Below are 24,501 nucleotides of genomic sequence, written 5' to 3'. Positions count from 1 at the left end.
GATTTGTGCAGTAATGTGTAATGTTGTAATTTCTTTTTGTTTTATAAAATTCATATCGAAAAAAGTATTGTTTAGGAACCGGTATCGAAGTCACGGTATTGGTATCGGTATCAATTTTTTTTTAACGATACCCAGCCCTAATAAAAATACTCTGCAATGAATACTAATAATAGAGGTTTTCCTTCACAAAGACATTACCTGCAGGCTGCCTCTGGGACAGTACTCTGTTACGATGCAGATGTTGGGAGGGTCAATGCAGGCTCCGATGAACCTGGTTAGATGGTTGAACTGAACGTCTCTCATCTGAAAATAACCACACAAACACACTGCAACTGTGAGTGCAAGTCTTTCCAAACATCACATTCCCAAACCCCATGGAAACAGAGCACTGACGGTTCATTTATATACAAAGTTTTGAGAATAACGCTGCCAGCAGTTCATCGAAATAGTCTATTTGCAGTCGGCTAGCTGGCACGGGGTCTTTTTCTACGTGTTGAGACTCATTCCTGCTCAGGGCACCCTGTTGAAACATGTGCATAAATTGCCCTTGGAGGTTATGAATGAGCCTGTGTGCTAAGGATGATGAAAAAAAAACCCATTGAGGTGTTGAGAGGATGTGCGGAGCAGGAATATCAGAGCGGAGCAGGCCGAAAGTGTACAAACTGCTCTACATGGAAAGTAATCACCAATCACACAATGGTTTTATGACACAATGTGTCTTCCAAAACATGAATCACTTTTAATATAACAAGTTAAGTATAAATAACAGAGGTGTTTAAGGTTAAGTGATTAAAGGGGAACATTTTATGGCAGGTTATTTTTATGAGGAAGTGTGTTTTATAGTAACGTCCTCCTCATGTTTTCATTCCAGGCCCGTATGAGCACTGACAGAAAGCAGCACTAACAACAACATCAACAAAAGTCAATCTTTCTGTAGCCAGCATGAAACTTCAAAAACGGTGTTCATAATTTCAACAGTGTACTTTTCTTCTTTGAGCACACTGAGTGACAGCCGCTCTCACACCAAAACCAGGGAGTCAGTCGCTCCTGTTTCACGGCTCCGGGGATGTTAGCCTACCCTTTGGCCTATATAATTTCCCCTGCAGCACACTGGTGAGGAGGGGGAGGAGAACCACTGGAAAGAGGGGGAGGGGGGGGAAGAGTGCTGAATGACAAGTGGTTAAGTTTCCACTGGCAGGCCCGTCTTTTCCCCCCCATCTGGCTGGCTTTCTCCTGAGCTAAGGCCTGACAGCCGATCAGGCCCCCGGGGGCGTCTGAGAAGCTGCCAGCTCATGTGTGCCTTCTGACTGACCGAGAGGCCACAGAGGCATCCAAGAAGCCCAAGCTGCTCTCCTCCAACGTGCTGCAACTACAGAGCTGACACAGAGAAAGTTGGACTTAAAGGTCCCATGGCATGAACATTTCACTTTATGAGTTTTTTTTAACATTAATATGCGTTCCCCCAGCCTGCCTATGGTCCCCCAGTGGCTAGAAATGGCGATGGGTGTAAACCGAGTCCTGGGTTTCCTGCTCTGGCTTTGAGAAAATGAATCGGCCGATCTGGAATCTGCTCCTTATGAGGTCATAAGGAGGAAGGTTACCTCCCCTTTCTCTGCTTTGCCCACCCAGAGAATTTAGCCCGCCCATGAGAGAGAGACATCATGGCTTTCAAGAGCAAAGTGGCAGTTGGTCAAGGCCACACCCCCACTCTCCACCTTGCCCCCCCCTCTTCTCCTCAATAGCAGCACAGAGATGGCACATACTAAGGAAAGCTCATTGTGGGACTGGCTCTAGGCTGTAATTCTGCACAAAGGCTGAATTTCGGGAAAGAGACTTCAGAAACAGTATTAGGGGACCACTAAGGTCTATATAAAAGAGACTTCAGATACAGTATTAGGGGACCACTGAGGCCTATATAAAAGAGACTTCAGATACAGTATTAGGGGACCACTAAGGTCTATATAAAAGAGACTTCAGATACAGTATTAGGGGACCACTAAGGTCTATATAAAAGAGACTTCAGATACAGTATTAGGGACCACTAAGGCATAGGGCTGCACAATCTTTTTTTTCTTATCATCACAATATCAACTGGCGCAATAAACACATTGCGAAAGGCTGCAACATATCAGTAAAGACACTGAGAGATTTTTTGTGTTATTTGAAAGAAAATATCAGTAGAAAACTGCACTTTAAAACGGAACCGTCAATCTTTTTTAGTGGTGCATCTTATATTCGAGTCAAATGTTTAATCTGTTCAATAAAAGAATGTTGGAAATGATTTACTTTTATTTGTTTTCAATTCAACAAGCAATGTGTTGTATTTTAGCAGAATACTGAAAGCAGCAGAAATGCAGAACTGAGTACACTTTAATATCTGTTTATTTATCGCAAGTAATATCGTTATCGTGATATTCAACGTTATCGCGTATTTTGCTCATATCGTGCAGCCCTAAACCACATACATTTTTCTGCATTAGCTTCCTTTTCGCTGTCTCGTAAATATTTCCCAGCCCAAAGGACCTTTTCACCCCGAGCTGCTGTCAATAATGTTGAAGAGACAGTTTAAAGATGTGAACTCTTCAAAGAGCAACATCCTGCAGTGGTACTGGTCGAACATGCTAATAAGGAGCTAGGTCCCACGTCCTGCAAATAGGTCCAAAGAAATAAAAAATTAAGCTTTTACTGTCCTACTGAGTCAGAAGAAATATTCCAGACAGAGTGATTGAAACTTGAAAGAAGGTCTCTCCCCTGCAGCTGTAAGTACAATAATGACAATTCATGTTTTAATTAATTTAAGTGAGTGAATAAATGATTTGCTGAATACGACTTGTTGAGACGGAGATGGATTTCTTTTACACTTAACCCCCAAGGTCTCTGGACATGGCTCTCGTCACACTGAGAACACTCAGCACGAGCAAACAGTCTCGCAGATGGATTTCATGGACAAATGCAAGAAATTTGAACACTTCTGTAGAAGAAAGAAAAGACTTTTAGTCTTACTGTGAGCAGAGTAGAGGCGGTATCACTACACCCCAAAATACAAAAGTGTTGGACGGAAGGATTTGACTATTTTTAAGTGAAATACCAGAAGTAGAAATGGAGCTAAAAATAAAAATGTTGTCCTGAGGGTGTTAGATAATTATATATTATTTTCTAGTATTTGGAGGTTGTAGAGGCTGTCTCTCTCTCTGTTTGAGCTTTGGTGTCAGAGTCAATCACGTCTGGCCTGACTTTTATTACAGGAGTGTATCAGTAGCCTACCTCCAATGATCCATGAGGCGTTCAAGCTGTACCGGGACATCAGCATTCATACAAGACCTGTGTCATGCAGCTAAACACAAAGACAGCTATCTCAGTATTCTCATTATATAGCTAAAAATACTAATGCTGTCCTGAGGGTGCCCATAGAGGAAATGGCATGAGGTCATTAAAGGTGCAGTAAGTGATGTTAATCCAATTCAGTGAATATCTCCTCACGGTCACCTAGCTCTCTATTTTCTGTGTGCCCTGAACAAAAATCCTCAGAGGAGCAGGAATGAGCTCAGCAAATGGCATGGCCTTCTTCCCATTAAATGCTGATATTCCCCCCATCTCTCTCTCCCCCTTTCTTGTCTATCCACTGTCACTATATAATAAAGGGAAAAGCCCCCCCAAAAAAAAAGAATTTGTCCTCTGGGGACCAGGAATATACAAGCTTCAATGCAGTCTGTGTTGTGGACGGAGAAACCAACAGCGGGAATAAGATGAAAACACAACACTGACACATGTTATCAACGTATAAGCTGATACGGCAAACTTGTTAGTTCATATTCAACTAACACAGAGCAACATTATTTGGAGTTCATTTGGAGGGGTGTTTGTGTGCACCTGATTAATGTCAGTCCAATATACACTCGCTCTCAGCTCTGTCTTTGGTCTCTGCCAACTCCAAACAAAAATATCTGACTCTTTAGCCTCTAAATGCTCCACTCTGGGAACATGTATGCAATGTGTCTGGGAGTGTGACAAAAGTAAAACATTCTGGAGGGAGGTGATAAATAAATCCATGCTCATCGTGTTTGTGAACATTCCACTTGACCCTAAGGTGACTTGGCTGCACCTGTATCCAACAAATCTGAATCTACCGAATTTACCGGCTTTGACTGCGGTTCACTTTTTGCTTCTTCCAACGTTACATGATTGCTGGATATAACAAAGCAAACTTTTCTTCACTTTCCTGGAGCACGAGCGGGTAGCTGACAGAAACATCGCAAAGGTTGTGTTGAAAAAGGTTGGGAAAAAATGCGTTACCATAACGCTGGCTTTTCCGTGTCTACCCTTCACAATAAAAGCCCAGCTTAAACTCACTCACTCAGAGCATTTCGCTAAGAGGAAACTCAATAAAAAGCCATTTGCCAACACTAAATATCCAACAAAAGCCAGACACTATATCTATGCCTTCCATCTTTTCTTTCCGCCCCCTCTGTTTCTCTATCTATCTATCTCTCTCTCTCTCTCTCTCTCTCTGCACACACACACACACACACACACACACACACACACACACACACACACAGTCTGATGTAGAAGTACACTGTCAGTAGAAGGCTATACAGTGGGGTTGCATATTAGGTGGTTTGGGGTCCTTCTATAAGTAATTTTGGGGTACTATTTGGTTCTGGAGAGTACAAGCAGCAATACCAGAGGCCAAGTGATCGGCCCGTTCCAAACGGGCACTGTACTAGTAGTTCCAAAGTGGTTAAACAAAGAATACGAGATAGAAAAATAGAGTTATACAGTGAAAAGTAAAACCACATAAAATGACAATTTTTAATTGTCAATTCAAGGTTAGTTTAAGAAAATACAGAAGTAGCAGCGTAGATTGTGTATGATAGATTAGGTGCCATTGGAGCAAATGTTTGGTCATCTTTGGTAGCAAATCTAGACTTAACTGTGAGAAGAACCTTTTCTGCTGACATTAGTGTGCACCCCAGAAACAAAGCATGGAGTCAATCCATTTAACTCCTAATGAGGAATTTGAACTGTATTCTTGAAGTACTGTGATTGGAAACCAGTGAAGGGACACAGGGTTGGTTAAAAGCCTTGCAGATGATTTAGTACTTTTTCACAATGTGCTCAAAAAGTGGACAAATAAAATAAAAAAAATAAAAATAATATATATATATACATATAGGGCTGTCAGCGTTAACGCGCTAATCGCGATGCGATTAAGGGTCGACGCGTTGCGATACATTTTTTTTTAAATCGCATGCCGGCATTTATTAATTTATTTTACACTTCACTCAGCTTTGCGTCGTGCCTAACAGGCTACTATTTTGACCCTTTGCAGCACCGTTACTTATCATCAAGCTGCCACTTCCTCCTAACACATCCTGCTGCTGCAGGCTGCAGGCATGATGGAGAAACACAGCAGCAATGAAATCCTGAATGGCGCTTTTCATTTTCCAAATATATATGATATGATATATGACATCCTCAGCGGTGAAACGCGAACGGGGGCTGGAGTATAACCTAGCTAGGTGGAAAGCTAACGCTAGCTGGCCACCTGTTCCATCAATCCTGCTTGCAAGTGTCCGCTCATTAGACAACAAACTGGACTACATCCAACTTCAACGAAACTCCCAACGCGAGTTCAGAGACTGCTGTGTTTTTGTTGTTGTGGAAACAACAGTGTACCGGACTATCCAGCCTGTTTCTCTGTCGCCGGGTAAGAGTGGAGATGGGCTGCTCATTAACCGGTGATCACTGGACGTCAGTGAGTAATCAACATTATTTAGGAGTTACTAAACACTATATTGACTCTAGTAAGGATAGGGATTTTGAGTTTTTTAGTTAGGTACTTGGAGGAATTGTGCAATAATGACAGATTCACACATTTTTCTTTTGTTTACAGTAAATAAATAATTACAAATCTTAAAATCAAGTTCATAAAGTCACTTTCTTTGCATTCATTTGATTCCCAATCGAGATATACTGGTGAGAATTGCTTTTGATTGTTAATATGTACTTAAAAACTGTTCTGAAATGCAAAATAATAGAATTTTAATCATGTGATAAAATATAAGATTAATCACGATTAACTATAGAACTTCAGCGATTAATCGCGATAAAAAAAAATTATTGTTTGACAGCCCTAATATATATATATATATATATATATATATATATATATATATATATATATATATATATATATATATATATATAAAACACAACTCCTCATAAACACTTGCATAGAGTCGTGTATGTTGTACAGATTGTAATGCTCTCACATTTGTGACTTTAATAATCCACTTAAACCTGTAAAATGATAGAAAAAAAATCTATAATCGGACATTAAATGAACACTTACATGTTTGAGTTCCAGTAAAACCTGTCTGGTCAGCTCTATCCTCTTCTTGTCCACATGCTTGATGGCCACCAGGTTCCCCTGTGTGCAGCACGAGAAGAGACAATGAATCCGCTCTGGTATGATTTACTTTACACATAGCTTTTTATATGGAGACAATTAAGAGCGTGACCAGGATGCACTTTAGGATGCACTTTAGTCCTAATGTAAATAAAGCAGAAAAAGACAACAGAAACATACAAATGCTATAAAAAGTGCAAACAAGGACCATGAAAATGGAAAGAGGAACATCCAAGCAGCATTGAGAGAAGAGAACAGCTTGGGGCTTATTTCAGCCTCCTGCAGAAGATGAATCGTATCTGTCGCTTTGTTATGCGAGGATCAATAACGGAAGGAAGCGAGGTGAATATCTCAGAGTCACAGACGTGACAGAACGCTGCTGTAGCAACTATGAAACCAGTTTGTGTGCGAGTCCTTGTGGAAGTTTGAACTTTTATTCAAAAGGAAATATGCAGTTAGGAGCTGATGATGGCCGTGTGTTTGAGAGCAGGTACATTGACTAACACACTCATTTCAGAGGTTTTTTTCCAGTATTTGCAGGTTGTGGAGGCTCGCTCTGTTTGAGCTTTGGTGTCAGATTGAATCACCTCTGGCCTGTATTGAATTTGAGAAGTGCATCAGTAGCTCCAATGATCCACGAGGCGCACAAGCTGTCGGTCTAACTACGTGACATCTGCATTTATATAAAACCTGTGTCATGCAGCTGAACACAAAAAACACTGCTATCTCATTATTCAGCAGGCTCTTTTTTTTCACACCTCGTCCATCTTCAATGGATAAATTAACGGCAGCAACAACTTGATGGCAATGTCCAGACTGCAAGGCGGGAGTGTAGAAACAAAGAAAGAAAAAGAAGAAGAAAATCGATGCATTCTGCAGCTCACATTAAAACCAACTACCTAAATTCACCCACACTCTCTCTTTCTCTCTCCTCTCCAGCTCTCCGGCTTTCTCTGCGAGTGTGCACGTGTGTGGGTGGGAAAGGAGTGCGCAGGAGTTGAAAATGTCAGAACTCACTAAGCCTTACCTTAAAATAGCCCGTTTTTGCAAATAGCTGATATTTTCCATGGGCAGTTATCAAGGAGCCATAGCTGGAGCCTCTCTGAGAAGATGGAAAGAAGTAGTGAGAAGGAAAGAAAAGAAAACAATCAGTTAGCGGTGTGTAGATTAAAGCAAAGAGGGTTAAATATTGGTCATTTAATACTGCTTCCACTTCACTGCAACAAAGCTTCCTAAAAAGGGTTCGTCCGCTGACATTCTTATCCAAAGTACCTTTCTCTCTGTGAAACATGAAATTGCCTTTTCACTTATATTTGTTGAGAAAATAAAAGTGTTTTGTTTTTGTTTTTACAACACCAACTCGAGTCCTTGGGCAAATGTCTGCAGTGCACACAGAGTGAATCAAAATCAAGTGGGCGCACTGCATACAGACAGCCAGCACAGTCAACTACACATTTGTATAGAATGCAAATGTTGGCAACACATGGCACACTGGAAAATACATCGGTCTGGAAAATTACTGTTTCACACACACACACACACACACACACACACACACACACACACACACACACACACACACACACAATCCCAGGAATTGGACGGAAAACCAGTAATGAAAAAGGTGTGTCCATGTGCTTTTCATGAACACTTGCATGTGTGGGACGAAACACAACCCGAAGGAGATGAATTAGCCCTCAGACAGCAGAACCTGATCCTTGAAGATTGTGATGAGATATTGTGTGTGTATGTATGTATGCATGTATGTATGTATGTATGTATGTATAGGAAGCGGGGCCAGACAGGGGCTTATTTTAACAATCATTTAATATGCGTCTGCCACCGCGAAAAAACCCAGCCACCTTCAATAAACCACTGGGAAAGCTTTCAGGAATGTGTGAACTAACAAAGGATTTGGACTCTCTCAGGGCCGCAGCTTTGCTTTTTCAAAAATCCAAACACATTTTAATACAGAGCAGCACAGAGTGTGTAAACAGGGTGAATCTCTAAACTTCAAACATGTCAACATTGGTATTTTCGATTCCAGGCGGGTCCAATTTTACAGCAGTGACATCTAGGGCTGCAGCAATTGATCGTGATTTTGGCACAAAAACAATGCTATCGAGGAAACTTATTATTTTGTACAGCACATTTTTTGCAAGTAAACTCTTATTTTGTCTTGTGTCCTGAATGAAAAAAAAATGTTGAATGGGAAAGGTATTGAGGGAAATGTCACAGTTCAAGGTGTTTTCACTGTTGATTTGTTTAACTGTTCCACTCTTTTTTTAAGTTCAATAAATGCAACATCTTTCCAAAAGTCAATGAGTAATCGTGTTGAATAATTATTTCAATATGGACCAAAATAAATGGACCAAAATAATTGTGATTATGTTGTTTTTTTTTCTTCAATAATCGATCAGCCCTAGTGACATCTGGAGACTGATAGTCAGCCCTGTATGAATGTGAATGAAAGCTGTGGTACAGTGTTGAGTCTTTCCCACTGGCAGAACAACAGCTTGTTAATCACGTATCGGAGGCTGTGCCAGCAACACGGACAGAACAAAAGGCTCCGAATAATGAGGAGCTGCTCAGAGCTGCCAGCTTTAATATGAAATCAGGTGGGTGTATTTCATTTTTAAAAGCTCTGAAGAGCTTTGGTACGCTTGTTTTCTGTCACCTCACCTGCACATCTGTATTATATTTTGTCTGAGAGCCGCAGTTTACCGTACATCAATCTGCACTTACAGCAGCAATGTCTGAGGAGATGTTTTACCTGCGAGAGGGTGAGACGACTGCCGGCCCGTTTGTGGTATTTATTGGGGCTCTCAAACTGAAGGTCCTCCCACCGAATCCTCCACAGCATTCCAGCCAGCTCTTTCTCCAGCTTCAGTTTCCTGCAAAAATGGGGAAAACTCAGGTGGTGAAATCAACAAGGACCAGCAGCACAAAAAACCGAGGAACAATCTCACAAAAAGAGCAAAGGGTTTGAGTTGTTGCAGAAGCATGAGTGAGATGTTTGGGTTTTTTTTACCAAAGAATTTTGCTCTACGGGCTTGAATCTCAACTCTCTGTACGCAGGGGTGTCTTTCTTTTATATAAAAGGAAATAAATTAATAAGGGGTGGCCAGTTTAGCTCAGTTGGTATGGAGGTTTACTCCTTGACGCAGCGCCCGCAGGTTTGACTCTGACCTACAGCATGTTGTTCCCCTTCTCTCTCACCTTTCATGTCTTCATCTGTCCTGTGGAATTAAAGGCCTAAAATGCCCCCCAACAAGATGATCTTTAAAAAAAATCCTTCAGAGGCGAGGTGGTATGTTGACTCACGGTTTTATTTCGAGGAACAAGAAAACAACATGGATTTTATCCGGCAAGTCGACCTAAATAAAGAGTTAATTACTCCATTTGTGCAGTATCGCCATTTACTTGTGGTATTTCCTGAGATAGCGCTCTCAGATCTGATGGCAGAATGCTTCACATGCAGCTCTTGCATGTAAGCGATGTACGTGTTTACACGTTTATGTGTGCAGGTTTGTGTGTTTGTATCTTATTAGATTTGAACTTCACTGGCCCATATGCTCTACTTATTGAACCTTGATGAAGTGGAAAACTACTTTTTTAGATGATGTTGTTACGTAATAGTCTGGACAAAGGGCTCTTTCTTCCAACAACATTACATAGTAAATACCCATACTGGAATTTAATCAGAAACGCTATGTGAATAGAAATGTTGGTCAAAAGTCAAAAACAACTAGCTGTTTTGACCCTTTGGACTCATTATTTGTGATGCTGTCATGCATTTTGGCATTTTTAGGCCTTTAGAGAGAGAGGGGGGAATGACATGCAGCAAAGGACCCGCAGGTCGAAATTGAACCCGCGGCCGCTGCGTCAAGGACTGATTCTCTGTATATGGGCACGCCCTCTACCAGGTGAGCTACCCAGGTGCCCTCACTCTTCTACTTTAAATAAAGGTAGGCTACTTGTTCTGATGAGTCATGGGTCTTTTCTTCGAAGAAAAATAAAAAACAATCATCAACCATGATGAAGATAAAATCCACTTCAGTTCTAACTCCCACACGCTTTATTTTTGACACTGAGAGCGGACTCAGCTGTTCTAACCTTATCTTAGGTACTCACACTGGTACAAAATAGCTCCCAACTCACACATTGTAAAAATGATAGTTCATTAAAACTGATAGAATGAATGTAAAACATGATAAAAAAGGGTTCAGTCTTAAATGTGTTTTACAGTATTCTGTGACTGTTGAAGCTCAAATTGCACAACAAAGTTCCAATGTGCAAACACAAACAAATGGAAAACAAATGGTAGGCTCAAAATCTCAATACAGTGGTTGAATACAGCTGTATTAGCACAGGTAATGCAGCATGTTTTTTTTAGAGCTTCACAACATTGCTTTCAATCATTGTCCAATAGTGCTAACAGTAACTAATTCTTATCAAAATAGTGTTTGCAATGGCTGTTTCTTCAAAGAATATACAATAATGAAACAACTGTGTGACTTACACAGAAGTCAGTATTTAGTAGAGTAACAGAAACTTTTTAAAACATTTTTAAAGTGAAAAGATCAGAAGAAAAGTATTACAGTTGTGGGGAAGTGATAAGCAATCATGCTGCATTGCTGCTCACCTAAAACTATGGAATGAAATGTCATATTCCATGTTATATTCATTTATTGGTCTGTATGTCTAGATGTAAGCATTTGAACTGTGCTACTATGAAGTGGCTGTGTTATATACTGTGTATGTGATTTGTTTTGCAACATTGTATGCACTTTTGTGTTAGAAAAGATAAACAAGCTGTATCTTTATCAACAGTTTTACATATTGAAACCCTGTTGTGAAAACTGAGCCAAAGCGATCGTGATATAATGTAACAAACGTGTTCAGTGAAGACAAATGTTTTACTAATTTGTACGTAAAAAAATCCAAACTATCAAGCAAGCTACCTGTTCACTTAACACAATTTTATGTTTTTATATTAAGGTGCTCATATTATGGTCATTTTCAGCTTCATAATTGTATTCAGAGGTTATATCAGAATAGGTTTACATGATTTAACTTTCAATTTTTGTTGTACTGCACATTGCTGCAGCTCCTCTTTTCACCCTGTGTGTTTAGCTCTCTGTTTTAGCTACAGAGTGAGGCATCGCACTTCTGTTCCGTCTTTGTTGGGAGTCGCACAAGCGCAGTAGCTAGGTAAGTCAGCACTACTAGCCAGTCAGAAGCTGACTATGAGGATGTGCCATGCTAGCAGCTAGGCGAGCATTATAACGCGTGTTACAAACTGACGCACGTTTGTCTCTGAAGTAAAGGCTGGACTACAACAGAGCTGTTTGGAGCAGTTTGTGAACAGTGTTTTCTGTTGGAGATGGTAAGTCCCTTTGGGGTGGACTTTGGGCTTTTTCACTTTGCAAACCTATAATGTGAACAAAAATATATATAACATAATAAAGGAAAGGGAAAAAGCCCAAAAGCATAATATGAGCACTTTAATATATTGCATATACTGTGATGGGTTGTGTTGTGTTATTTTACATTATGTTGCATTTTGTTCCATTTCAACACTGGCCACGGAACATAACCGGTAGGGCTGGGACAATATGCTTTTTCCCAATTCGATTCTTTCACGATACATGAGTGCCTAGTCGATTTGTTTTGTGATTTTCATTTATTGTGATTCTAGAATTATTGCGATTCGATAGTATTAGGGATGTGATTATCTTTTCCTTCGATACACACAATAAATAATTAATTAATTAATTAATAACCCCTATAACGTATGTTATCATATGTTTGTTTTGTTATGTTATTTTACATTATATTGCATTGTGTAACATATAAACTTATTAATACTGTATATTAGGTAAGGTCATGTTAGATCATGTTTTGCTATATTAACATTATAATTGTATGTTATGCTATGTTGCGCTGGGTTAAGTATTATTATGTAACATTACGTAGAGCTGCAAAGATTTATCAATTAATTGTCAACTATCAAATTAATCGAGTCTCTTTTTATGAAAATAAGTAAAAATTCTGTGATTCCGGTTTCTTAAATGTAAATATTTTGTAGTTTCTTCACTCCTCTGTGACAGTAAACTGAATATCTTAGTTAGTTTTGGACAAAACAAGACATTTGAGGACGTCATGTCGGGCTTTGGGAAACACTGATCGACATTTTTCACAATTTTCTAACATTTTAGAGACCAAAGAACTAATCGAGAAAATAATCGACAGATTAATCTAACTATGAAAACTATGAAAATAATAATCGCCCTAACATTACGTTATCTTAGGTTTGCTATGGTATGTTGTGTTGTGTTGCACTATGTAAGGTTAGGTTAGTTAGCATTTGTATTAGTTTAGCATAACTTAGCATTTAAAGTAAACAGTTTGGCCAGTCATTCTGGTGTTTCATTTGGCCCAGTCAGTGTAATTTCCTAAATAATGCAATATAATTATGAGCTCTATCATTTTATTCAGGTTTTTCCCTGATCTCCGCTGTCTCCTATATGGTGAATTATGGGTGGATGAAATGGAAATGGATAAAAACTGCTCCACAACAGGAAACAACCACCAGATGTCTGCACAGCCTAACCAGATTAATTAATCTAGTCATTTTCATATCAGTTATATTTTTTTATTTTTGTTGGTTTATTATCAGTCTGACTGTCAAACACCACAGAGGGGAGGATGTATTCCAGCGAATCAACACATCTGGGGCAAATCTCAGAGGAGCTGCTGTTTTTGGATACTTCATGATTAACAGCAACACACTTTCAAAAATAAAACTATTAGTACAGAGTCTGGAGAGGTTTTTTATTTTTTTTTCGGGGGGGGGGAGGGAGGGAGCAGAGGCCATACATTCCAACCTAATCTAAAAAGTGTAAAACACTTCCAGATGGCTGCAGGAAAGTATTGCAGTGTTTGCATATCACAGAGTTTTAGCCTTTCCCCGAACCATCCCAGTTGGCCCCAAAAGTGGCTTTTTCTTCCTTTTTTTTTACCCCTTTTTCACCAGGGAGAAACTGTGTAGTCAGACAGTTCAGAAACTCAAAGGGGATTCTGATGCTTGTTTGTGTCTACAAATACTCCAGGCCGTGCCTATGTGCCACCATTTTGAGGGCAGGAAACACCATTAAACCACCGTTGCCCTCCAGTCCCATCCACCACCACCAAGAAAAAAAAGAAGGTATTTTTCTATTTAAGGAGCCTCGTTTAGAGACCTCTGGCAGCCAGAGGGGCAAAGTGTGGAGCTCCACACTGGGCCTATTGTTTCATAAGTCCCATATGTGAATACCTCTGCTGGACCAACCCCATCCATTAAAACAACAGAGCCACTGCTGCTCTGCTCAACATCCCCTCACACTGCTGCTGCACACCACACTCCAAGATCAACTGAGAGCTGCCGACCGTCCACCCGGTTAATCTACTGAGTGCTACGGGACCATATTTAACTATTTAACATCGCTGCGTGAAAAGTAAAAATCTGTGATTTCATTTTGACAGTGTTGCGTAGGTACACTGCATGTTTTTTCAGTTTATATAAGTTGAGAAACTCACCTGTTTCTCATTGAAATCAACCATACCAGTGCGGCCATCTGCCTTATTCTGTCTTATTGCGGGTACTGGCACTCTTGAAACAAGATTTGTTCAGGAAATATTTTCCTTGTTTCTAATAAAAGTGAGGCTTAATGACTTAAGACATTCAAATGGTTTGTTACAGCGCATGTTCCACCACAAAGCAATATGAAGAAACAGACAATTTCATACACAGGTTTTATTAAATTGTATATACACCAAATGATACTAATTGTGTACATTTTACTCAGGCAATAATTGCAAGCTATATCATGTAGCAACATATACCCAAAACTATCCAACCAGCCATCCATTCTAATACAAAATACTCCAATAATTTCAGTGTTGGACTCATTTTGGGTGACCTGTTCTGCCCTGTGAACTACAGTAGATTAAGAATTCCCATTTCCCCAGCTATTAGAAAATTCATTCATCTGAGTATAAAATCTTTAATAAAAAAAGAAACACGTAAGCAGCAGCAGATATGATGGATAGAAACGCTAATATATTTTCCATTTCATTTTTCCTATTAAAAATATATAAAATACATATTATTATATCATTTTTATAAATTGCAACCCCCTATGCAAATCAAGCGACCCCAGGGTTGAGAAACTCCAGGTTATCAGCTGATTGATCTGAGAATAACTAACAGTGACAAAACTCCAAAGTGTTTGAAACATTTTAGTGGTGTTTTTATAGGTCAAATAGTGATCATGGAGGCCTCTCAGCAGCTGGACGACGGCTGTAAACAGCTCTGCTGTCGGCCTCTCTGTACATCAGCAAATCTCCACTGGTGTCTGCAAAAACAGGAAGTGATTTGTGAGCCTCTAGTATCAAATAGAGCAGTCACAGGAAAAAAAACTCTAACTTCTACTGATGGTGTATTTTATGCTTTTTCCTCGAACAGGAGGTTTACATTTACAATCTCCGACTCCTAATCCAATAAAAGACAACATGTTCATGTTCGAGAAATAGCTTTCCACATATAAAACTGCCATTAATGTAAATAATGAAAATAAATATAGTTGGACTAGAGCAGAAAGTTTAGCACTGAGTCAGGACCAAAAAGGCATTGCATAGTATATTTTTTATAAAGAACTCCAAGATAGGAAGACCATATTTCGTTAAACTTACTGGCCAAGAATCCAGGAAAACTAGCTAGCTAGTTAGGAAACAATTCTGTGCTCGCTGAACTGTGAGCTGAAACAAAAACAGAGAAGAAGCAGTCAATGTTTTCAGAATTAAGTGCTTACTCTGCGTCTAATTATCTGGTAGTTATTTGAACTTGATCAACTCAGATTCAGGTTCAGTGGATTTACCTGAGGCGGATAGCTGCTCCTCCGTCTTTCTTCAACCATTCCTCTGATCAAAATCCATTCTGATTGGCTGGTGATTGACACTTGTTGGTGTTAATAGTCAGTATTAGAGAAGTGCTTAGATTACCGGTGTGCTTTGTTAGTTAGTAGAGCTGTGTAGTGACATACAAATCAGCTCCTCCTTACATAAAAAAAATCATACATTAATTAGCCATGAACATAATTAACCGCCTATGTAAAGATACCTTTGAAGAAGTGGTGAAAAGGGGAAACTTAGAAACATTAATATTCTTTTATTACATGCAGAGTTCACCCATGACATTACCCAGAATTTAGCAGCCCTTCCAGTAGCTTAATTGCTAAGGGCACGCATGATTAACTTTTAGTGTAATTAAATGAGGCTCAATCTAGTAGGATTTCCATAAACATGTAGACTGTGCCACTTGGGAAACTGTAATGATTTCATTTGAATTTGTTTTCACAGCTGAATGCAGAGCACAAAGTTACAACCATTACAAATGAGGCAGGCAATCATGTTATCTAAAAGATACACAACTGCTCGGGGGCGGCAATGAACACAAACACTTATTTAAACATCGAATTACATGAAGTCAATCCCATTTGTTTTTAACTAAACAATCTGGATCACAGTGCACACACACTCTGCAGGGTTTCTATTCAAGATGTTGAATGCCATGTATGTTTCAACCATAGACTGTAAACAGAATGAACGTAGTATCAGTGATGTCACCCATTGGTTTGTGGTTTGCCATTTTGAAGCCTTGAGTTTGGCCATTTGGCCGTCGCCATCTTGTTGTTGTTTTTTTAAACTGGACTTGATGATTTTTGGACGAGAGGGTGGAGCTGGGGAGGTTGACGCAGCCAAGCTTGTGTTGTTCACAGAGGATGGATACCAGACCCGAGCCCGACAGGACCCGACAGGACCCGACGGGTTCGGACAGACGGGCTTGGTCACATCAGCGCGATAGGGCATTGAACATTGTAAAATTAAAACAGCTTATTATGTAGGTAGCCAATGGGCCATTTTTGGTAGGTCTATGTTAATTTAATTTCAATTGGCTATATGATTAAGCCTCTTGTGTGTTAACCTGCGCTTGTTTCCCCGTGTGCACTGATGCGCTCATCTGTTGACATTTCCGAATGCCTTCCTACAGTTGCTTAATGAAAGCGGGCTTTCTACACAAACAAACGTACATGTGTCATTAGTATGAGAAAAAAATGAGATTTTAACTGTGTCGGGCTCGGGTCAGGTTCGGTTACTGCTCTGTCGGACGTGGGCCGGGCTCGGACAGAAAAATGCGGCCCGATCCGCGCTCTAGTTGTTTATGGTTTCGATGGCGCTGCGCTAAGCTAAAGTGGCTGAAGCTAGTCATCCAGCTGAGATTTACCAACTGGTAACGCTGCATGTACGGCAGTACAGAAAATCTGCAGACTTTCCCTAAAGTTACCAACTAACAGTAGCGCTAGCTAGCTAGCCTTGGTTGGCAAGGTGGTACCGAACGATGAACAAGACATTTTTAGGCAACCAAAATGTTCCAATCACCTTTGATGAAGTGAAAACACAGTGAGAGAGTCAAAGTTTAAGATGAAAACATGGACAATACCCCCAAAAAAATGTCATGGCTATTTGAATGTCCAAAGTGCCATGGTTAGCATTGCTAAGCCTCAGTCCTGACTGACAGGTTGGCGCATAGCCATGCACTAAAGCATCCCCTGCTATTTTGTCAATTTTAAAATAAATGGGACCATAATTTACAAATGAACATAATGCTGCATTGAAGAAAACTTGAAACTAGCAATTGAGACCATAAACTCATTAGGAAAATGTTTGAGGTAATAAATCAATTGAGAAGTAGGGTCATTTTCTAATAGACTTTTATGCAAGAAGGCCTTGTTTTTGCAACGAGTCACCTCCTGAAAATGAGATAGAATTCAGGTTTAAGGGACTGCCGCATTGGCTTTACTTTTCAGACCCGGAAGCTTCGTCCATTATATTTTCAGTCTATGATTCATGCTAACCTAACGAATGACGAAACTTCAAAACACCTCCATCTTATTACAGCTAGTCAGTTTAATTTTGTTCGGTGATAAATGTTTCGTTTTCTTGAAACAAGTGAAAAAATCTGATTATTTTAACTGATTTTGAATCGGAATCAATTTACTAATTTAGGAAACACTCCTGTAGGTCGTATTAGAGGGTAGAAACAAATAGCCTTTGTTGTCGTATGGGTTAGAGGACTTGTTTGTATTTTTGTCTGAAAACAGTCAAATTGAAAGATTTTTATAGCCCAAACACATTATTATTATTATTATTATAATTGTAGATCACACATTTGCCTCAAAGGCTTTGCAATCTTTACAGCATATGTCACCCTCTATACTTAGACCCTCAGTTTGTTAAAACTCCTCCCCAAAACAACTTTAAATGGCAAAAAGGGGAAGAATCATCAGGTCCTTCTTGTTTCAAAACTTTCTAGAAATGTGACTAAAATGTTAGTATCTATCTGAAAACAAGAAAATAAAAACGCTAAATTCTGCCAAATGTTTGAAACAGTTGCTCTGCATTGGAAGCACATTTAAGATTACTTTACTAAAGAGAAACATTTTGTCAATTATGACTTTTAGGACTCAATTACAGGACCAGGTTCCCAGATTTTAAAAGCCAAAAGACTTATGGCATCAAACAAACATGTAAAACGAGAGAAGCACAAAAAAATTATATTTTTCATCTGGCATCAGCAGTATGTGAATTATTAAAGTAGGCTAAAAATAATAAAATAGGTGGCGTTTAGCTTCAGTCCAGCACAAACAAAACAAACTCAATGAACACACTAATGATCATTACGTGAGAATATCAGCGAGGGTTGTTCTGGGCCAGTATATGAGCTCACTTGGCAGCTTAAACACACTTTACTGCTGCTTTAACGCCGTCACCTGCTGAGCTGTTGCTGTGGCAACAATTGTGTAAATACCACACTGGCACCTATAGCAGCAGCACGCAGCACAACCGATACGTTCTGTTTCAAACACACATCTCTCTCTCTCTCTCTCTCTCTCAGGAAGCACCAGCTCAGTGCAATCAAACTCACCTGTAAATCAGGAAACTGGAGATTCCAAAAATGATGAGTGCCAAGCCTGATCCCACAGCTACAATACCCATAACTGACAGATGACCTGGAAAATAACAGGAGAAGAAGCATTCCACACTCAGTTGTCTCTCATATGTTCAACATATGTCCACATTCATATTTGAAAAGGAATAGAAAAAAAACACTGTGCTGTGAAAAATGCAGCTGTGCCTTCCTGGCATGCAGCTGCAGTGCAATCTGTGCAGTTTAGCAATCTGTCAACCACAAAAACCGGCAACAATTTCACACAATTACCCAGCTCTGACATCCCTAATGTATATTTAAAGCTCCAATGGAGACTAATTACACCATGCTGTAAATCACAAGACAAGGTGATGCTCATCATTAGAGAAATATAATGTAACAGCCACTAATCAACATGTTTCACTTCACTGCATTCATGAAACAGAGAACAGAAGATCTGTAACTAGCAATTACAACTAAACTGCATTGCCAATTACATTTCGAGGGGAACATATTTTTTACGTTTTTTTTCTAAAATTTGCGTTTCCTAGGATGTCCAGCCCTACTCTCCCTTACTCTGAGTCTGATTCACTTACTCTGTTATTCCTACCCTAACTAAGTAGTTTCCCTTTAATTCACAACGCCAACCACATGTTTAAACTGCAACTGTTTCACAACGTGCGCCTGTCGCAGGTACGAGGACATTTTTGAAACCAACAATTTTGGGAAAAATATGTTTCCCTCTAAACGTAATTGAGAATGCAGTTTAGCTGTATGGGAACCTAATTTTTAGGAGACAGGTCAATCAAAAACAATATTTTTAACCTAATCTGACTTGTAACCTAATCTCACTTACTTTTACGTTTTTTTATTTTATATTTTATTTTTATTGCTCTTTTCTTACACTTATTTTACCTTGAATGTGACTGTGAACAACTGCAACTAAATAATTTCCCTGAGGTGATCAATAAAGTATTCTGATTCTGAATTGGAGTCTATGTTATTCAGCAGGTTCACTATGAGCAGATTTTGTGACAATGTAGCTGCCATCATACTGTAGATCATCATCATCATAGATTAAAAATGGCTTTTGTGTTTGTGTTCTCTTACCTGCAAATACAGTAACCATAAATAGTTCAACTTTTTAGAATACACTTGTTTGCCTTCGTTCTAAGATGAGAGGATTGATTTCTTCTGCAGTATTTACACAGCTGGAGCCAGGAAACGTTGAGTCTAGTTTTGCAAAACGACTACAGTATACCGGCCTTCTCTGTTTCTGTACTCTGTAGATGAAACACTGCGGTCATGCTGCTTTGTCTGTCCTTATGTTGTTAATTGTCAATATGTTTCATTAAATCCCTGAACATTTATTGTCCTTGGTGTTTAAAGCGACAGTGGAGAAGGCAACTTTCAGACTCTAAACTCTGCAAATTATTTGCGGATGGCTTTAGATTTGTGACAGTTGAGTCAGATGTATTGCTCCTCCACCCATTATCCCTCCTTCACACCCAAATACATTTATAATTACAGTGGTTTTCCTCCTCAGTTCATCATCTGTGACAATTCCCTCTGAACTTATTTGTACAACACAAAAACATTTCCAGCACTTATCTTTCACACTGCTTGTTATTCGAGCAAATATTGCACGTTTACATTTGCTCTTTCACTTCATGCTTTCACATTTGGGATGAAATTAAAGACAAACAACACCATTTATCATCACAGCATCAATGAAAGTATCACAGGCCATGTAGAGGTGACAGTGATAATATAAACAAAGCATTAGTGCACTGTAATATCCATCTGATGAGCAATCTTAGTCTCAGTCATGAGAAGAAATCTGTCATTAAGTGGGGGATAATGCTGTGCATGAACCTCATAATTCTTTTCATGCAATTTCCTGAAATCAGTGTGTCCATTAGTCAAACTTCTGTAGCTCGTTTCTAGAGAATACTTCACTTCAGAAACAGGTATAACCATCTGTCGGCAAAGTTGTCATACCATCATTGCAGGAGGGGTCGTCGGTGGAAAACACACAGGGGGGGTTATCCAGCGGTGGACCCCCGTTGGGCCAGTGGATCTTCTCTGTCTGGGACCAAATTATGTCTTTGGTGGTTCCATTGTAGTACGCAACAAGCTGCAAACACAAAGGAAATAGCTCACTTTAAATGGATGAAAATAAAGATACCTGGAGCCTGATGTAAGCTCACTTCACAGCGTGGTCCTATAGCAGTCTTTAATTCTGCCCATTTATTTTTAAGGACAATGTTGATGACATCGTTAATCATGTCTTGCGCAACCATAGCGAGTGTGCAGATGTCACCTCCAGGCTAGCCGCTGTCCCACTACCTCATATCATACTGTATATGAAGTCTAAAGTCTAACACCATTTCACATCTAAAGACAAGTCATAATGTTACTGAGTTTTTTGTCACAGACTATACGATTTTACTACAGTCTTTCCCACACATAGACTAATTTGTGGCGGTGCGCCACACAATCAACACCAGCCGCCACATATTGCGTTTCGTTATTAATTTTTTATTTCATTTATTTTTTTAACGCTATTTAAAATACGCAGCGTATTCGTTCCGCTGCATTTCCTTTCCCTGCTCTCCTCCGTCTCTCTGTCACTCACGCGTCTCTCTCACATAGGCTACACACAGCGTTTGTCTCCATGAAAACGAGAGAAGACGGCTGGAAAAATTCACAAGTTCACGAAAGGTTGGTATCTCGTGAACACCTTTACACAATCACACATTAAAAATACAATGAATACAATGTTGTCAGTGTGTTAATGTTAGAGTCCCGACCCGACTCTTAGCAAACAAGCGATTGCGCCTGTTTTAGAAAGTTAACTAGTCGCAAGTTTGCGATAAAATGCAGTTGGGTTGTCAAGGTCAAAACACTATATGTAGCAGCTGTGAATCAAATAAACTTATTATAAATAATGTTATGTCATTTTTCTTTACTCTTACACTGAATGTTTGCTGCTTCAATCCAGATGAGTATTGAAAAGTATTTTCCGTGACTGAAAAAGGCACATGTTGAGGATGAGGACCAGCCTGAACCGGAGGTATCAGTCTGAAACGGAGCTCAACAGTCCGACCAGTGGAATTAGTTATGTTATTAATTTGTTTACAATATTTTCAGGCTTCAACCAGTGCTGCTCAAGCAGAAAGACAGGGTCAGGGAGAGAAAGAGACAGATTTGTTAGGCAATGAAGAAAGAGTAGGAGAGGAGGACAGCCTCCAACAGCGTGTCCTCCTTAGTTTTTGATCCGATATTGGGAAATTAGTTTGGTGTAATGTCGGCATTAATCCTCTTTACAACTCTTTAGCTGTAATCTCTACTGTCTACAAATGACTAGAGGTGGGGGGGGGGGGAACTAAATGATAAAACACGCAATACTATCGAATCGCAATACTTCTAGAATCACAATAAATGAAAATCGAAACACACATCGAATCGGCACCCATATATCGTGAAAGAAACGAATCAGGACAAAAGCATATCGTCCCAGCCCTACAAATGTCTATGTCATTCAGCCCTTCCCATCTCGCTGTCGTTACAGCCATGTCTAAACTAGCCACGGCAACTTGACTGGCCTCCTTCTGTTGAGCTGGTGGCGTTTAACTTGAAAAGGCCACCAGCTCAACAGAATCAAAAATGTTTATTTATATATAATTATATCATTCTTAACTAGACAAATTCAGTGACATTCTTTGCATACAGCAAGATTGTGTTTTAAGACTTGATTTTTAGTGCACTGTTCGTACACCTTTTCCAAGGTCAAATTCTAGCACTTTTCAAGCACTTTTCAAGGTCCATTTTAAAGCTTTTTCCAGCACCTTACACCACGTGAATGACATACCAATACATAGTCACAATTATTATTTAGTGTTTTTATCACATTAAAAGAGATAATGCTATAAACAGCCAAAATTGTGTTTCGTAATAGCAGAAGGATCAGATATTTAAGCAAAACACAAGTTTTATTTTTCAAAATGTATCACTGTCTAAGTAGACTTTGCTTGTTATCTAACCTGCCTGAGTCAATGTAAAAACAATTACCCCAAACAAAATCACTCGACAGGTTCACTTCACTAACCCTGAATTATCACCTTTCAAATGTTTAATCTCTTCAAGGTTCATAACATAACATACAGTAAGACAGCTATGGAGAGTAGCACTGAGTGGGAGGATTTGAGCCAAATGATATGCAGCTGGGTCATTCTGTGTCAAATCAGACTAAAATCCAGGAAAACAGTTGATGTACCCTCTTAGATTTTGCTCAAAGTTTATGCTACCCTTAATGTCAGTCTTTTCACACTTTCTTTCCCAAATCTAGGGCATACCATACAAACTTGTAATGGTTTGTCTTCCACCCTAAAAAGTCTATGAATAATACTTTCATTATATTAATGTCCAAATATTGCTTCACAGATAACGTGATTTTCAGGCTTTAAAACTGAAGTCATTTCAAGGGCTGAAAATATGAAGACAAAGGATTGGAACAGAAATATTTTACAGGCCTTGGTTTTGGGACACATTCTTGATATAGACAAGGTTTGAACAAAATCTGAGACAGTGCAACAACAACCTGTAATTCCATTTTAACCCAGAAGACTCTGAAAGTGCACAGGCAGCTGACTGATAAATAGCCTATATAATGTAAATGAAAAAAATATATATTTCATTGCCAAGACATATACATTTATCTACTGGAATAGAGCAGTGTAAATATTGCATAAGGCCATCCTCAACCTTACAGTAGGCTACACTCCATCTGACACAATTTCTGTTCGGCAATCAACGATTGTTATTATGCACTGGGCTAACGTTTGCAGGTTTTAATTTGCGGGTAGTTAACGTTACAGTTACTGTGATGTAACTTTGGCTATGTTCACTGTATATTCCACAAATGAACGTGCCATAACAGACATGCAATACTAATGTAAAGAATTTAATATGTAACCTCTCAGTTGAGGCTTAAGAGGAAGTTACAGTTCACATATAAATGCTTTTATTGTGACGAGAAAAATGGAAGTGGTGTATTTTCTGACGTCTGACTGTGTCAGGGTTGAATAAAGTGAGACGTGCAGTGCCGTTTTGGTTCCAGCATTGGAAGCCTGTGTCTTTATTTTACAGCCAAACCTGAGTCTAGACAGTATAAGAAACCCTCGGTTACACTTACATTACACTATCACACCAAGTACTCTCAGTCACTTAGCCTGCGAAATCCTAGCTAGCAGTTACTAGCGTAAACAAATAGGCGATAACGTGTACAGTAGGCTACTTCAGTTGGCTAACTTGAAAAGTCTATGTCTTACCCTTCATATGACTCGAGAGCACAGACTCACCCATTGTGAAAAGCTGCACATCTTTTTTGCAGACTTTACAATAGGCAACTCGTGGGGTTTGTCCCCGTTTAATCCATAATTTGTATTTTTCATCTTCCAGCCAACGTTCATTGAAACGACAACCTGCCGGCGATATTACGAATCCCACTATGGCCACGCCAAGACCCGTCCTACGAAGCAGCTCGATTGGTTGGAGTTAGGCATTTTACCTCGAGTGGTTAAGGTTAGGATAGCCGATTGGTCAGGGGATAGGACCTGTACAGGGGGTGGAGTCACATATGGACAAGCAAGCAGGTTTCATTTTAAATTCTCCAACATGTTATTTCTCCATTTAATAAACAAACTATTCAGTCAGATAGGCATTTGCCATGAAAGAAATACAGTTACAATTTCAAGCATTTTCAAATATTTTATCCAAAACGTAAGCACTTTTCAAACCTTGAAAACACAACATCAAATTCAAACATCTTCAAGGATTTCAAGCACCCGTACGAACCCTGTTAGTGATTTGTTGATGTAATGTGTGTGTGTGTGTGTGTGTGTGTGTGTGTGTGTGTATTTGTGTGTATGTGTGTGTGTGTGTGTGTGTGTGCAGCCTCATGAGCAGCATCTGTTGTCCTGCTGTGAAACACGACCCCTGTGTTTCTGACTAGCCAGAGGACTTTTTATGTTTTCCACCCATGCTCCCAGCATGT

At 39.5% G+C, this 24,501-nt stretch overlaps 1 protein-coding gene across 1 annotated transcript in view; it reads right to left on the bottom strand.

Moving 5' to 3' along the window:
• npr2 (natriuretic peptide receptor 2) overlaps positions 1-24,501 on the bottom strand; it is a 77,732-nt gene that overhangs the window by 28,955 nt on the left and 24,276 nt on the right. The window contains exons 6-11 of the mRNA XM_078271248.1: positions 20,445-20,580; positions 18,441-18,525; positions 9,186-9,306; positions 7,440-7,514; positions 6,356-6,433; positions 199-303 (exon numbers count right to left, since the gene is read on the bottom strand). Coding sequence (XP_078127374.1) covers positions 199-303; positions 6,356-6,433; positions 7,440-7,514; positions 9,186-9,306; positions 18,441-18,525; positions 20,445-20,580 — 600 coding nt within the window. The remainder of the gene's footprint in view (positions 1-198; positions 304-6,355; positions 6,434-7,439; positions 7,515-9,185; positions 9,307-18,440; positions 18,526-20,444; positions 20,581-24,501) is intronic.

The sequence above is a fragment of the Sander vitreus genome, chromosome 16 (assembly GCF_031162955.1).
Source record: "Sander vitreus isolate 19-12246 chromosome 16, sanVit1, whole genome shotgun sequence".
Classification (NCBI taxonomy): Eukaryota; Metazoa; Chordata; class Actinopteri; order Perciformes; family Percidae; genus Sander; species Sander vitreus.
The sequence above is the reverse complement of the archived record's forward strand: the minus strand, read 5'-3'. Positions and strand labels throughout refer to the sequence as shown.